Source organism: Protopterus annectens, chromosome 8.part0 (genome assembly GCF_019279795.1).
Source record: "Protopterus annectens isolate FY-2018-M chromosome 8.part0, PAN1.0, whole genome shotgun sequence".
NCBI classification, from domain to species: Eukaryota; Metazoa; Chordata; order Ceratodontiformes; family Protopteridae; genus Protopterus; species Protopterus annectens.
Window position 1 is genome coordinate 1,123,746,128 of NC_056741.1, and position 15,077 is coordinate 1,123,761,204.

At 44.7% G+C, this 15,077-nt stretch overlaps 1 protein-coding gene across 1 annotated transcript in view; it reads left to right on the top strand.

Moving 5' to 3' along the window:
- TDRD10 (tudor domain containing 10) overlaps positions 1-15,077 on the top strand; it is a 1,185,287-nt gene that overhangs the window by 1,149,349 nt on the left and 20,861 nt on the right. Inside the window, exon 12 of the mRNA XM_044079377.1 lies at positions 12,622-12,776. Coding sequence (XP_043935312.1) covers positions 12,622-12,776 — 155 coding nt within the window. The remainder of the gene's footprint in view (positions 1-12,621; positions 12,777-15,077) is intronic.

Below are 15,077 nucleotides of genomic sequence, written 5' to 3' on the forward strand. Positions count from 1 at the left end.
AATGGCAGAAGATTTGATTACTTTGATTAGGGTTCTTTGCCCCTCCTGATAAGAGACCTAGGGTGGAGCCTGAGCTAGGGAGTTTTGAGCAGGCTTGATGTTTCAGAGTCTTCGGCTGAAGACTTGCAGGAGTACTCTCCTTATTCTGATTCTGATGTGGATGATTCTACTCCTTCTGCTTCTCCTCCTGAGGATTTTTCTTTTCAGAAACTCTTCATTCCATGAGGGAGCATTTTAAGTGGGAAGGTCAGGACTTCTCTGATTCCAGGAAAAGGCTTAGGGAATTTTTGTTTTACCCCAGCATAGGCCTTTGGCTATACCTCCTGTTTTGGATGTAGTGGAAGATGTTTTACAGAGGCTTCTCTTAATCCTGATTCTTTGCCTCCTGCTCCTGTTAAACCGGATAGGTATTACAGGGTGCCTGAAGCTCATAAGTATCTTTTAAGAGTCCTAGGGCAGACCCAGAAACTGTTAGCCAGGGGCCTAAAGGTGTTGAGGCTTCTGTTGTCAAGAATCCGGTTCCTGCAGATAAAGAGGCCAGGGCCTTGGATAGATGGGGAAAGAAAGTTTATACTTCTTCCACTCTAGCTATGAGGGCTTTGAATTGCCAGTTTCACATGTTGAAATACCAAAACTATCTCCTTTCACAATTGAAGTCTAAGGTTGATGCTCTGGCGGAAGGTATTGATTGTAAAGAGTTACAAGATTTAGTACATGTTTCTGAACAGGTGGGTAAGCATTCTTTGCAATGTGGTTTTGATGCTGTACAGGCCTCGTCTAGGGTGGCTGCCACTGGGTCAGTTCTTCGCAGGCACGCCTGGCTGAGGGATCAAAATTTATCTGACCATGTTAAAACTAGGATTTTAGATGCTCCTTTACAATCTGATGTGTTGTTTGGTTCTCCTGTTGAGGCAGTTTTAAAGAAAATGGAAGACAAGGCTAAGTCTATGCAGACTGTTAAAGATTTTTTGCAGGTTCAGCCTCCAAAGTTTAGTAGAAATTGGCCTTCTAAAGGGTGGACGTATCCTTCTTATGATTCCCAGTCTAGGGGTAGATCTAGACGTGGTAGGGGCAGAGCTCAGGGCTCTTTCAGGCCTAGAACAGGGAGTTCTCCTGCACAGTCTTCAGGTGAGGGCAGGGGTCAGTCCTTTCGTAAACAGACCCAATGACCTACCTTTTCAGCTGCCAGAGCCTTCTCGTCTGGCAGCACCTTTGGGAGGAAGGTTGGCACTTTTCAAAGAAAATTGGAGTTTAATTACCCAAGACAGATGGGTATTGGATATCATACACCAAGGTTACAGGTTTTATTTCCATACTTTGCCTCCTTTGAGGCATGCCAGACGTTCCTCCTCAACAAAGAATAGAGGCTCACAAGCAAATTTGTCTGTTACTTCAACTAGGGGCCATACAGCCGGTCCCTATGCCAGAAGTGGGCCTAGGATTTTATTCTCGTCTGTTCCTAGTACCAAAAAAGGGGAACACGTGGAGACCAATTTTGGATTTATCTATCCTCAACACTTATCTGGACATTCCCAAGTTCAAAATGTTGACGTTACAACAGCTTTTACCTCTGCTGGGCAAGGATCATTGGATGGTAACTTTGGATCTCAAGGAGACTTACCTTCATGTTCCTATCAGACTAAGTTGCAGGAAGTATCTGCGTTTTCGAGCTGGGACTTCTCACTATCAGTTCTCTGCATTGCCCTTTGGCTTATCTACTGCGCCCAGAGTGTTCACCAAAGTTCTGGCTCCAGTGATAGCTTTCTTCAGGCTAAAAGGAATACAGATCTATCCTTATTTGGACGATTGCCTGATTCTGGCTCAAGGAAGGGAAGAGCTTCTTCATCATTTGGAATATGTGATAGCAGTGCTAAGATGCCTGGGGTATTCTGTGAACGAAATAAAGTCCAGTCTAGTACCCTCTCAGGACATGTGCTTTCTGGGTGTAAGACTGAATACAGCATCCCAGATGGCCTTTTTGACCCCGGACAAACAAAAGAATCTTTCCCTTTACTTCGATCAACTTTCTCATCAGTCCGGGCTGACTGCAAGGACAGTCCTTCAAGCCTTAGGGTTCATGGCATCTTGTATTCTGGTGCTTCCCAATGCCAAACTGCATATGAGGAAGCTGCAATGGTATCTCAAAAATGTATGGACACAGCACTGCCAGGATCTGGACACTGTCATTCAAATAATACTTTGCATTCAAAAGGAATTTTTGTGGTGGGCTCAGGAATGTCACCTAAACAAGGGACTCTCTGTGACCCGGCCAGAGGCGAGTCAGATTTTAACGACAGATGCCTCAGACAAAGCTTGGGGAGCTCATCTAAATGGAAAGTGGATACAAGACAAGTGGCCTGCCAGACTACAACATCTACATATCAACCTGAAGGAGATGTTAGCAGTCCAGTTTGCATTAATAGCTTTCAAGGATTTACTTTCCAGGGCAGGTGTTGATTCTAACAGACAACACAACTGTCATGTGGTACATCAACAAGCAAGGGGGAACACATTCTTATCCTCTATGCAGGCAAGCAATGATTTTGTGGGAGACTGCTCTCAGTTTACAGCTCAATCTTCAGGCAAGGTTTCTGCCGGGAGCACAGAACTCCTTAGCAGATGTGTTGAGCAGACGAATTATGGATCCCCACGAGTGGAAATTGGATCCTCATTTATTTCAGAAATTGACAGTGTCATGGGGAACTCCAGACATAGATCTGTTCGCTTCTCCACTAAACCATCAGCTGCCAAAGTTTTGCACGAAAAGGTTTCATCCCACAGCTTGGAAAGTGGATGCTCTTTCTTTCAATTGGAGCAATCTTCATGTGTATGCCTTTCCACCTCTGCCTCTCCTCCCAAAGGTACTTCTAAAGGTCAGACAGGACAAGCCAAGGATGATTTTAATAGCTCCAGATTGGCCTCGACAGCATTGGTACCCATTACTGAGAAGTCTGGTACGGAAGCCTCCATGGCCTTTGCCTTCGATTCCACACCTGTTGTCCCAGGAGGACAGTCATTTGCTCAATGTCAAACTTCACTCTCTTCACCTAACAGCCTGGCATATTCTGTTTTGAACCATAGAGGGTCTCAACTTCCACAACAAGTTTTGAATGTGATTTTGGAAGCTAGAAGGCCTAGTACAAGGAAAGTGTATGCAGATAAATGGAAGAGATTTTTATTTTGGAGTGCAGCAAAGGATTTTGATGTTTCTGAGCCTAATTTAAGTGTGGCTCTTCAATATCTTACTGAGTTACTGGACAAAGGTTTGTCCTTCTCTTCTATTAAGGTTCATGCTGCAGCAATTTCAGCTCACTATGACTGTGACCCACCATTGTTTTCTCATCCTTTGTTCAAGCAATTTCTTAGAGGGGCAAAGAATATGAGACCCCACGAGAGCTCCTACTCCTGCTTGGGATCTCAATTTTGTGTTGGAGAAACTCACTCTACAACCTTTTGAGCCTGCAGCTACTACTGAGTTGAAATATTTATCATGGAAGACTGCTTTTTTGTTGGCCATTACCTCTGCAAGAAGGGTATCTGAATTACAGGCCCTTATGGCGGTTGAGCCTTTCTTAATTTTCCATAAGGATAGGGTATCTTTACGCACTAATCCTTCCTTTATGCCTAAAGTGGTTTCTAGTGTGGCTTTAAACCAAACTATTCATTTGCCTACTTTTTATGCAAATCCCCAAAATAAAGGGGAAAAGATTTTGCACACTTTAGATGTACACAGGCAGTTGCGATATTATTTGGACAGAACTAAAGGGTTCAGGCAGTCTCAGCAGTTATTTGTTTCTTTTGCTTTGAGTTCTCAGGGCAAGCCTGTGTCAAAACAAACTATTTCTAAGTGGATTGGGTTTTGCATTGCCTTCTGTTATTCCCATCATGGCAAGGAGATTCCAGCTGGGATTAGGCCTCATTCCACTAGGGCTACTGCCACTGACAGCTTTTTGAGGGGGGTGGCAACCAAGGATATTTTGGAGGCAGCTACTTGGAGTTCAGTGCATACTTTCTCTAGGCATTATCACCTACCACTTTACTCTAAATCCAGGGCTGGTTTTGCCACTGCTGTTTTGCAGGGCATTTTGGCAGCTCCTGCTTCCTTATAGTTTGGCCATCCTCCCTTACCTCTGCTTTGGGATTCTACCCAAGTGTAAGGACTGCAGCAATGTGAGATGAAGAACATAGTACAGTTTTGTACCTACCATAAATGTAGATGTTCGAAGATCCACATTGCTGCAGTCCAATTTACCCTCCCTCCTTCCCCTCTGTAGTTAGAGGTGGTTGTGTGGGTTGGGTTGTATATATTGTGTATATTGTATATATTGTACATATAATTAATGCACGGGTGGTTGTTTGTTTGCTGTCTTTTGGTTTTGACCTTTATTTTTAGGGTCTTCTGACATCTGAGGCAAGAAAAGACTGAGGATATGACGTCGGTCATGCGCATTTGTACCCTGACGTCCTGATGTCAGTCAAATGCGCCTTGACCGACGTCAGCCTTATACTTTGATATTCGGGCCGACCGAGGACAGCGGACTACCCAAGTGTAAGGACTGCAGCAATGTGGATCTTCGAACATCTACATTTATGGTAGGTACAAAACTGTACTTTTCTTCTCCCAGGGCCTCCAAGTCTTCTCCTTCCCAGCTCCGTTCACCCCGCTTTTCGCCGGGGCCGGAGGAGGAGACCCGGTCGCCTTTGAGGTCATTGAGGCGGCACTTCCGGCCTGCCTTGGTGGCCTCATCAAGGTCTACCCGGAGTTTGTCCGATGCAGACTTGGACCGGATGATGCGAAGGTTCCTCCAGGCCCAGCTGCAGATGGGAGTGCTCCTGCCTCCCCCCCCTCTGGGGGGGAGCTCGACCCCCTTTTTCGTCCCGATCGCTCCTTCTCTGACCCACTCTCGGGGTTCGGAGCCTTCAGAGCCGGGTAGCGTCAAAGCCAGGGGACTGTCGGCACCGTTAGTATCGGGTACTTCGGCGCCGATGGCACCTTCGAGTCTGTTGGGTCCCTTTTCTTCAGATCCGAGCTCTCGGAGCCGAGAGCTGAGCTTCGATCCGGAGTTGTCAGTATGGCTTTGGCACCGTCTCAGTCGGAGCATACTGGCCCTTCGGATCCGACCGCGTCAGCGCCGGCTCCTATCTGCATGTCTGATCCGAGGGAGGGTCTGCTCTCGGATCCTAGGGAGAGCAGTTCTCCTTCTGCGTTCAATGTCATGGAGAGGGTTTTGTCAAGGGATTCCAGGCCCCCGACTTCAGCTACGGCTCCACCCTGCACTCCCTCTCAGATGGGTCCGCCTTCCATCACCTGGCCCCAGGGACAGCCTGCACAGACATCCCAGATAGTTCCCTTGCTGGAACAGGATGTAGTTGGTGAGGCCTCTTCGGACAGCCCCCCCGAGGAGGTCCCTCACAAACGCAAGTGCAAGAGGAGGCACTTGGACTCCCCTGAGTCCTTGACAGAGGACATAGACTTGGAGGAAGGGGAAGTTTCCCCAAGGTCACCCCCCGAAGACGTCTCCTTCGGAGACATCATGAAGATGCTTCGGATCAGAGGGGGGTGGTCTGCCCCAAAACCTTCCTCTGACGAGTGTGTGTTCCTGGAGGTGTTTGAAGCAGGCCCGTCTACCTCTTGGATGTCCCCTCCCGCCGATCCCCTGGTAGACCTGATTACTACCAGGGCATGGAAGGAACCAGACACTGTGGAGCCCATTCCAAAGAGGCCGGACAAAATTCTCAGCCCCCCTTCGGATAAGTCGTGTTGGAGCAAGGGAGCCCCAGTAGATGCCATGTTGGTGGCGGCCTCCACCAAAAGGGAACTGGCCAAGGAGTGTTCCTCGGTCCATCCTCCAGACAAGGAGTCTCGGACGATGGACTGTCTGGGAAGTGGGGTGTTCGCTTCAGCCACCTTTTCTGTGAGGTCGCTGAATTATATGGCACACATGATATGGCTCCAGCGGGATCTTATCAAAGAATACGCTGGGTCGCCCCCAGAGTCCATGTCGGCGGAGGACAAGAAAGTGTACTCTACCCGAATGGCCACTCTCAAATGTATCTCCAATACATCTATGTGGTTACTATCCCATGCCACGGAAGGAGCCACTAGAGCTAGTGGAGCGGGTGTCGTCCTATGGCGACAGGCGTGGCTCCGTCATTGTGATTTCGCGGAACCCTTTAAGGCGTCGTTCGCAAATGCCCCGTTTGATGGTTCTGCCCTTTTTGGCAAGACTGTACGCAACACACTGGTCCAGAAAGACGGGAACATGTTGTCTGCCGTCAGAGTCCGCTTCTCTGCTCCCCAGAGGTCCTTCTCCAGGAATCAAAAGGGACAGAAGAAGATATGGTTCCGGAAGTCTCAACAGCCCCATTTCGCTCCGGACCCCTCGTCCTTCAGAGGCAGAGGAGGACAGGGTGGACTCCGCCCTAGAGGCAGAGGGGGCCCAAAGAACTCTGGGTACAGAGAACCTTTCTCTGATCGGCCCACGCAGCAACCCTGAAGGGTTACCCGACTGCTCCACTCTGGAGGCAGTCGGGGGGGGCGTTTATCGAAGCACCTGGCAGCTTGGGAGTCCATTACAACAGATCGCTGGGTGCTTCAGATCATATCCAGAGGCTACAAGATCCCCTTTCTCAATCCCCCTCTCAGTTCTTGAAGCCTCCCCGATGTCCACCCAATCAAAGGGAGGCAGCAGCCAAGGAAATACTCTGGCTGCTAGAAAAAAGAGCAATCCAGCACGTCCCCCCAGACCAGTCCGGATCAGGCTTTTACTCCAGGTTCTTCTTGGTGCCAAAAAAAAGGACTGGGACCCAAGACCAATCCTCGACCTGTCCTTTCTAAACCTGTCAGTAGCCAAAGAAAAGTTCCGGATGGTCACCCTTCAATCCATTCTCCCCCTTCTGCAGGAGAAAGACTGGATGTGCTCCATAGACCTCAAGGATGCGTACTACCACATTTTGATGGACAGACGATCCAGGAGGTTTCTCCGCTTCCGGCTGGGAGCCAGCCATTACCAATTCAGGGTCCTTCCCTTTGGTCTCTCCACAGCCCCCAGGGTGTTCACCAAAATGTTAACTATTGTAGCGGCCCACCTGAGACTCCAGGGAATTCAGGTCTTTCCGTACCTGGACGACTGGCTCCTGACCACCCCCACCAGGCATCTACTATGCACTGCCAGGGATTACTTTCTCCATCTAGCTCCCCAGCTGGGGATCACGATCAACATCGGGAAATCTTCCCTTCTCCCAACTCAAATCCTAGATTTCATCGGACCCAGATTGAACACAAACCAGCTTCTAGCCTTCTTGACTCCGGACTGGCTACGAACTCTGAAACTCCATGTACTGGCTTTTCTACAATCCCCAGCTCCCCCTGCGGAATTGGTCCTGAGGGCTTTAGGCTCGATGGCGGCAACCATCAACCTACTACCCATGGCTCGCTTAAACATGAGAATTCTTCAGTGGACTTTGCAAGTCCAGTGGTCCTTCCTGCGACATCCCCTGAGCTTCCCCATTCCTCTCAGCAGGGTGTGCAGGAAAGCCCTCTTATGGTGGCTTCAGTCCCCGGACCTCCAGAAGGGGCACCCCTTCTCTGTCCCCTCCTCTAGCCACGGTGACCATGGATGCTTCTCGCCTCTGGTGGGGGGGGGGGCACTGCTTGGGCAGGACCGTCCAAGGCACATGGAACCATTCAGAGACCTCATTGCATATCAATGTCCTAAAGATGAGAGCGGTGCTTTTGGCATTGCAAGCACTTCAGAGCCTTCTTCCCTTGGGGACAATTGCGATCCAGACAGACAACATGTCTGTCGTCTGGTATATCAACAAACAAGGGGGAACCAGGTCCTATCCACTTTGTCGGGAGGCCATGCGAGTGTGGGAATGGGCGATGTCCACCAACCGCTTTCTCATAGCGACGCACATTCTGGGATGGTCCAACATTTTGGCAGACAGACTGAGTCGAACCATCCTCTCACCGTACAAGTGGTCTCTGAATCCCAGAGTAGCGAAGCAGATTTTCTCCAAATGAGGTCAACCTTGTTGCGATCTTTTCGCCTCTCCTTCGAACGCAAAGTGAAGCGACTACTTCGCTCTAATCCCCCCACCCGGGAAATCCCCCAGAGACGCTCTGGTGCATGTTTGGCCACCCGGTCTACTTTATGCTTACCCTCCTCTGCCCCTGATGCTAAAGTTTTTTTACAGAAAGCCAGACGGTTGGGGAGCAGAATAATCTTCATTGCCCCATTCTGGCCTTGTCAAGCTTGGTTCCCATATCTATGGTCTCATCTAGTGAATCCCCCATGGATTCTAGATCCCATCCCGGATCTGATCTCTCACCCATCAGGCCTGTCAACCCCGAATCTGGACAACCTCAAGCTCACAGCTTGGATTGATCCAGTTCCAGTGATAGCTAGGACTCCCGGTATCTCGTCCTCTGTCAAGGCTATTCTAGTAGCCGCTCACAAGCCATCTACTAGAAGAATTTATAATAGTAAATGGAAGCGTTTTTCTATTTGGGTGGAGCATCACAACTTGGATCCCTTTACAGCTCCGTTGCCAGCAGTACTAGATTTTCTGTCAGGATTATTCGGCCAAGGTGCTAGCTCTTCTACGGGCAAAGTCCAGTTGGCTGCAATCTCTCATTATCATGTTGGCAGTGTTCTCGGCCCTTTGATTTCGTCCAAACTATGTAAGACCTTCCTAAAAGGCACTTTCCTACTAAGACCTCCGGTTAAAGATGCAGTCCCTCCTTGGGATTTAACTCTTGTACTTCAGGCTCTAACAGCTCCTCCCTTTGAGACTGCAACTTCGGTGGATCTGAAATACTTATCTTGCAAGACAGTTTTTCTTGTTGCCATAACTTCGGCCAGAAGGGTCTCGGAGCTTCAAGCCCTTTGCGCCAAGCCCCACTGTATTTGATTTTTCACAAAGATAGAGTCTCACTCAGGACCAACCCCTCTTTTCTGCCCAAAATTGCTTCGGAGTCTAATATCAACCAATTTATTAATTTACCAGTCTTCTTTCCAAATTATCAGAACAAAGGTGAATACAAGTTGCACTCTCTAGATGTGCATAGGCAACTAAGATTCTATTTGCACAGGACAGCTGATCACAGGAAATCAGACCAGCTTTTTGTATCCTTTGCTAAATTGTCTTTGGGAAAACCTGTAACAAAAGTCACATTGTCCAGATGGATTTCCCAATGTATTCTTTTGGCATATGAGAGTTCTAGCCAGCCTGCACCTCAAGGAGTCCATGCCCGTTCTACTCGGTCGATTTCTACCTCTGCTGCTTTTCGATCTAGGGTGTCGTTGGATGACATTTGTTCAGCAGCCGCTTGGGCTTCATCTCATACATTTATAAACTATTACAAATTGGATATAGTTTCCAGAGGGAGAGCATACTTTGGCTCTGCAGTGCTCCAGAACATCCTTCCATGAGGACCACCCAAGAATCAGGTAGCTGGGGACTCTGTCCCATAGGTTGATGGACAAATGAAGTTAACTACTTCAGATTAAGAAGTTATGTACTCACCATAACATTCCATCCGAGTAGGTAAACTTAATTTGTCAGCAACCGTCCCTCCCTCCGTCCCCCTAACCTTTATGGATGTTCAAAGGACTCTTGCTTTCATGGCGGATTGTCTCTAGGTTAGAGTATAGAGGTGGTTCTTGGTATCGTATGGTCTATGTGTAAGCAAACTCGATCTGAAGTCAGGAAGGGATAGCAGGGGATTATGGGTAAGGGGGAGGAGCTTGGAGCTCGGATCTTAGCTGTTGGAAGCTGCCGGCTCGGATCCGATGACCCCATAGGTTGCTGACAAATGAAGTTTACCTACTCAGATGGAACGTTATGGTGAGTACATAACTTCTTATTCCCAGTTACCTCTTTCTTCCCCATCACCACATCCAGCAATTGCTGCCTACTCGAGGAAAAATTCTTTGAAGGCTGCTTGGGGTATAAAAACACCTATGCATACAGTTCCAAGCAAAAATCCTAAAACTTTTGGATTTTGTTGCATGCTTTGGAGCCATACATATGCCCTGCCATTTTCCCTGTTAAATTGCTTATCCAGTCCGTCTTCCCAATATCACCTCCTCTGATTTATTGTTATCATGCAGTATTTTACATGCCCTGCTAATTACTGCATTTTTAACAGCAGCTTCTGCTCTGGAATCAACTAAAAACTCTACTAGAGCAGGTCTTTCAGTTAGTATTCCCCTATCCCTTTTTCTTTGCCTGTAACTCTATCAATACCTAGTAGGGAAGGCAGTCTCTAGCCTGCTGTCAAAAATTCTATTACTTTTCCATCTCTAGTTATTTGTTCCCAATACCTTGGTTCCTTTGCCAGATTTCTCCAGTAAATTCCAGCCCCTCTAGCCAATTTTCTGTACCCCTACTTGCAGTCATTTCTTTTGGCCAAATCTACTTTCTCCATTTTCGTGTTGACTTAGTTTTTCGAATACTTTCACCCGGTTTATGAATATAATTTGCATGGCTGTTAATATATTCTGTATTGCTCTCATTATTCTCCTTAAGGATCTGCATCCAGAAATCCCACTCTCTCCTTTCAAATTTCCCCATTGCTTCATCATCCCCTTCAACTTTGGATTATGACTTTGTGTTATGTATATGAGCGTTAATTGTGCAGCTGTAAAATATCCCTTCAAATCAGGCAGTCCTAAACCACTTTGTTCTATTTGAAGGATCAACTTGTCCCGCTAAAATATTGCCCTCTTCCCATCCCAGCTAAATTCCTTCAACTCTCTATTATCATCCACAACTTCTCCTCTGGTTGATAAATGTATGCCTGACCTGTGTATAAAACTAAAGGGGAATAAAAGCATTTTCACTGTTTGTATATTACTATATCCATAAGCAAGAGCTTCCAGTTTCTCAGTTTTTTTTTTATCTTTTGTGTAGTCTCTTCCCACATATTCTTTGCTGCCATAACCCTAAATGATTGTCCCAGTAAATATGGGTATTGTTCAACCAAAAGGAGAACACCAACTGCTGCAATACAAATTTTTTATTCTGGTACCTCGGCCTTCGCCTTCTCCTGGAATACATTTTTACTAAGTGCTCCACCCATTTTTATACAAATCTTTAATTGAACAATTAATGCACCATATTATTGTTGATTTGTTACCATAGTTTCAGGAGAAGGCGAAGGCCGAGGTACCAGAATAAAAAATTAGTATTGCAGCAGTTGGTGTTCTCCTTTTGTATTCTACATGTTTCTTTGGTGAAGAAGTGGAGGATTCGTATATATTATTGTTCAACCAATTAATGTGTGGGTACATAATTTATGGCCATAGCCTTGTTTTGTCTTTGTTAATTTTATATCCCCCAAGAAACTTGAAACTGTGTCCGAATGTTCTACTTCACTGAGATTAAGCAAATAGCAAATGGGAAAGAGGATACCTCTCCCTGGTTCTGGTGCTCAGATGCAACTTATCAGAGAGTAACCCTCCCATTTTAATTCTTGCCACCGATCTTCATATAGCCTGCTGAATAACTTTGTTATTGTGTCAGGGAATGCATATTCTTCCAACAACCTATTCATAAAAACCCCAGCTTTGGATGCTTTCTGTGTATCAAGACCCACCAACAGCAGCAGTATTTTCTTGCATTCTACTTCCCTCTGGATCATCGTTTATTAATATCAAATGTGTGCATCCACTCCACAAAACCACATTGATCCATTTCTGTTATGGCAGCATCTTTGCCGTTCTTTTAGCTAGTATAGACGAGCAAGATGCCTTTTGATACATTTCCACTTCTTTTAATGTAACCTTTAGGCTAATTATCTGCCAGACCTTGTGTCAGAAGTACATCTAGGTTGTTTATGTCCTGTAGAATGTTATGGCTGAGTGGGTTTTGAGTTGTATTTCAACTTTTTAAGAGTTGGTATCCTTAGTAAATTTGTCATTTGCTCGGTAGTTGAGCTTTTAAGTAGCTGTTTTAATGCAGTAAACTATTTTTCAAGCTACAGGAGTTGACATATGTTTAATCCCTATGTCTGGATGTGTCTCACTGGAAAAAAAAGGTCATTTTCCATTTTGTTATTGTTTACATACATCAGTTAGAATACTGAATATGCATAAATTAATTTACTCAGAATGGAAGATAACTACCAGAGGCATCTATGGCAATGAATACATATGCCTGCATAATTTTCATATTTGCACTGAGTCTTTAAATGTTGAGTGAGATTTCAAATGGTTTTGCTGCTGTTTAAATGTTGCAGTGTAGCTACTTTGTATGTATGTATAGTAGATTTATTGCTGTGTTGCAGAGCATAATGCAATGAAGCATTTAACCAATTTGAATCTTAATGGAATGTGATAATGTGCAAATTAGTTACATTCCTGCTTGGGATTTAAGTAGCTATTCTTGGATAAGACGCAAGTTACCGAGCTGGGAGAGCTGAGCCTTGGTGACATGTTGTCAACACTTAGGCGGTGTTAAGGATGCAAGCCACAGAAATGGGATAAGATGGATTGGTTTGATTCTGTAACAGACATTTGTGTTTTTGAGATGCTATGTGTACAGTGTACGATTATTATGGTACTGTTCTTTGTCTTGTAGAATAATGTTTCACTTGTTTTAATTTTTCCACAGATGCTGGATTCTGGAGGTGATAGGAGTCCATGCTGTTGTCCTCTTCGTTGATTATGGACACTCAGCCATTGTCCCAGTAATGTCACTTCGTTCATTGGATGATGACACATTTTGGGTGATCCCACCCTTGTCGCAGCCATTTATGCTTCAAGAAGGCAAGGGTTTCTTAAATTTTTAACTTTCACAACTGCCTAAATAAGAAAAAGTTGCATTATTGAAGTCATTTTAGGAGGGGAATGTGTAGTCTTTACTAAAAAGCTTTTGTTCATTTAACAGTTTGTGTGCATGTTGGTGTAGGAGAGCCTTCATATTCTGACTGGAAATTTAATAACGTTTTTGAAACTTGCAGAGCCTGTTTGCTATTTATAAGTTAGGTACACAAGTAGTGCAGCTGCATAAATGCTGACATCAAAAACTTGTATGCTACTAACTTTTGAATTCATGGCTAATAAATAAGTCCATGTATGTGTGATATGATATACAGTAGTAGTCAGTATGACAGTAACCAGAGTGTAGGGAGGGAAGGGCTTATAGTATGTAAGGATTTGGAGTTTTGTTATAGGTACTACATTCAGAGGTCTAATACTGTTATGCAGTTGTTGGCCATGGCAGGGCTACTCTTACCTCCATATTGCATTTCATTTGCTGTGGCCTTTTAATGAGATCCTGAATCCTTGAAGAGTTCATCTTCATCATTATATTACAAAATATGAAGATAAGCAAGCAGAAAGTTAAGCAATGTGAAATGGAGTTGTTTCAGGTGTGCTGGGAACATTTATGATAGCAAAGAATTTCCACTCATATTTAAATATGGTACCAGGAGAGGTTAACTCTGTCTGAACTACAAGAGGATCTTTTCTGAGAACATTTCAGATATTAAGACAAGAACTTTTGGGAAGCATCAGTAACTAAAGGAGCAATGATTTCATAAACTCTAACTGTGCCGTAACTTTTATGAATTGGGTGGATTCTTGCCCCTACAACAAAAATGCTAAACATTTTAGAAAAATTAAAGCAGATGTCAGTTTAAGTAGCATAGTTACAGTAATAAATGCCAAGTAAATGTGACCTCATGAGGTCAAGCCTGTCTTAGCAGTCTAGCTAGGAACTGATATATAGACATCCCATGTTATACAGAGAAAGTTGTCGTGTTCAGTCTTGTACTGTCCTACCTACATCACACAGTTTATGCTGCATTGCCTCTGTAGATGGGACTGTATAACCTCTTTAAGTAACTGACCCGGAATCAGACCTGTGTGTGACGAAGTGGAGATGTCGCTTCAAATCAACACTGCAATAAATTGTCTTTTTAAATAAAAAGTGAAAGAAAAATCTAAAAAATATACTAACTTTTGATCTTAAAAATTATAATGAAATTGGAGATGTAAAATGGAAGCAAATTCTGTAAAATAAAAATATTTTTCTTTGTATTTTCCTCAGACTAAACAAAACTAGGTAAAGTAACAGTACAATCCTGTATTGCCCTTACTGACATCAGCAAGCATACACTTTTATACATTATAGCATGCATTTAGTTAGAAAAGGAGTGGCAAAACAGAAAACAAACTTGGGGGATGGAGAATGTGTCGTCTTGTATAGTTTTTTTGTAAGCATTTTTTTTTCTAAGGGGCCTTTTCATGTTCTCCATTGTCAGCTTGTTGCCACTCAGTGCTAGCTAAACCCAACTTATGGAAAGAACCAGACAGGTAATTAATAGGTATTCACCATATTGGTCACTGCTGCTGTAGCCTTGGCTATATGGATTATATCCTGACAAGGATACAACAGTGGGTAGCTTCAAAAGCTCCATGGCACATTCCATGCGCCTAAACTGTCAGGCAGCTCGAGCTGAGCTGATTAAAAGGCAAGTTTAGATACAAAGCCCTTCAAAACTTTACTGCTGCCAATTCTTTGAGGCTTTCAAGGCTCAACAGTTGGCATGTGCTCTCTTTTGCCGGTCAGATGAGTTCTCTTTGGGGAAAAGCCTTCCCTTTTTCATTTTGTTGCTGTCTTATTACTTTCTTCTTCAGGAAAGTTATTTAAAGGTAGGAGTGTTGGATTTTAATGCACTGTCTCCAGACTGATTTTAAATGGAGCTCTTGTTTTTTCTGTCTGTTTAAAAGTGATGTAAAGTAACTGAAAAAAAATTTTCTGTGGAGAAATTATTTTAGTGTGATAAGACTGGCATAGTGTTTTAAAATACTTTTTTCTGTTTATTTGTCAGAAATGTAACTTTTGTGGCCTGGTAGTGTTTACCAGCAATTCTGCTTGTCCTTCATGTGAAAGACCAATCATTTTTGGCTTGACTATGGAACAGACAACCTGTGCCACAGCCTTTCCTCCTTCCAACCACAAAAAGAAAAAAATTAAGCAAACAGTATTTGCCACCACAGCAGGCTAGCAATTTGCCTCAGCCACAGGTGGATGACTGTGCAGTGGCCATTTGTTGTACATTA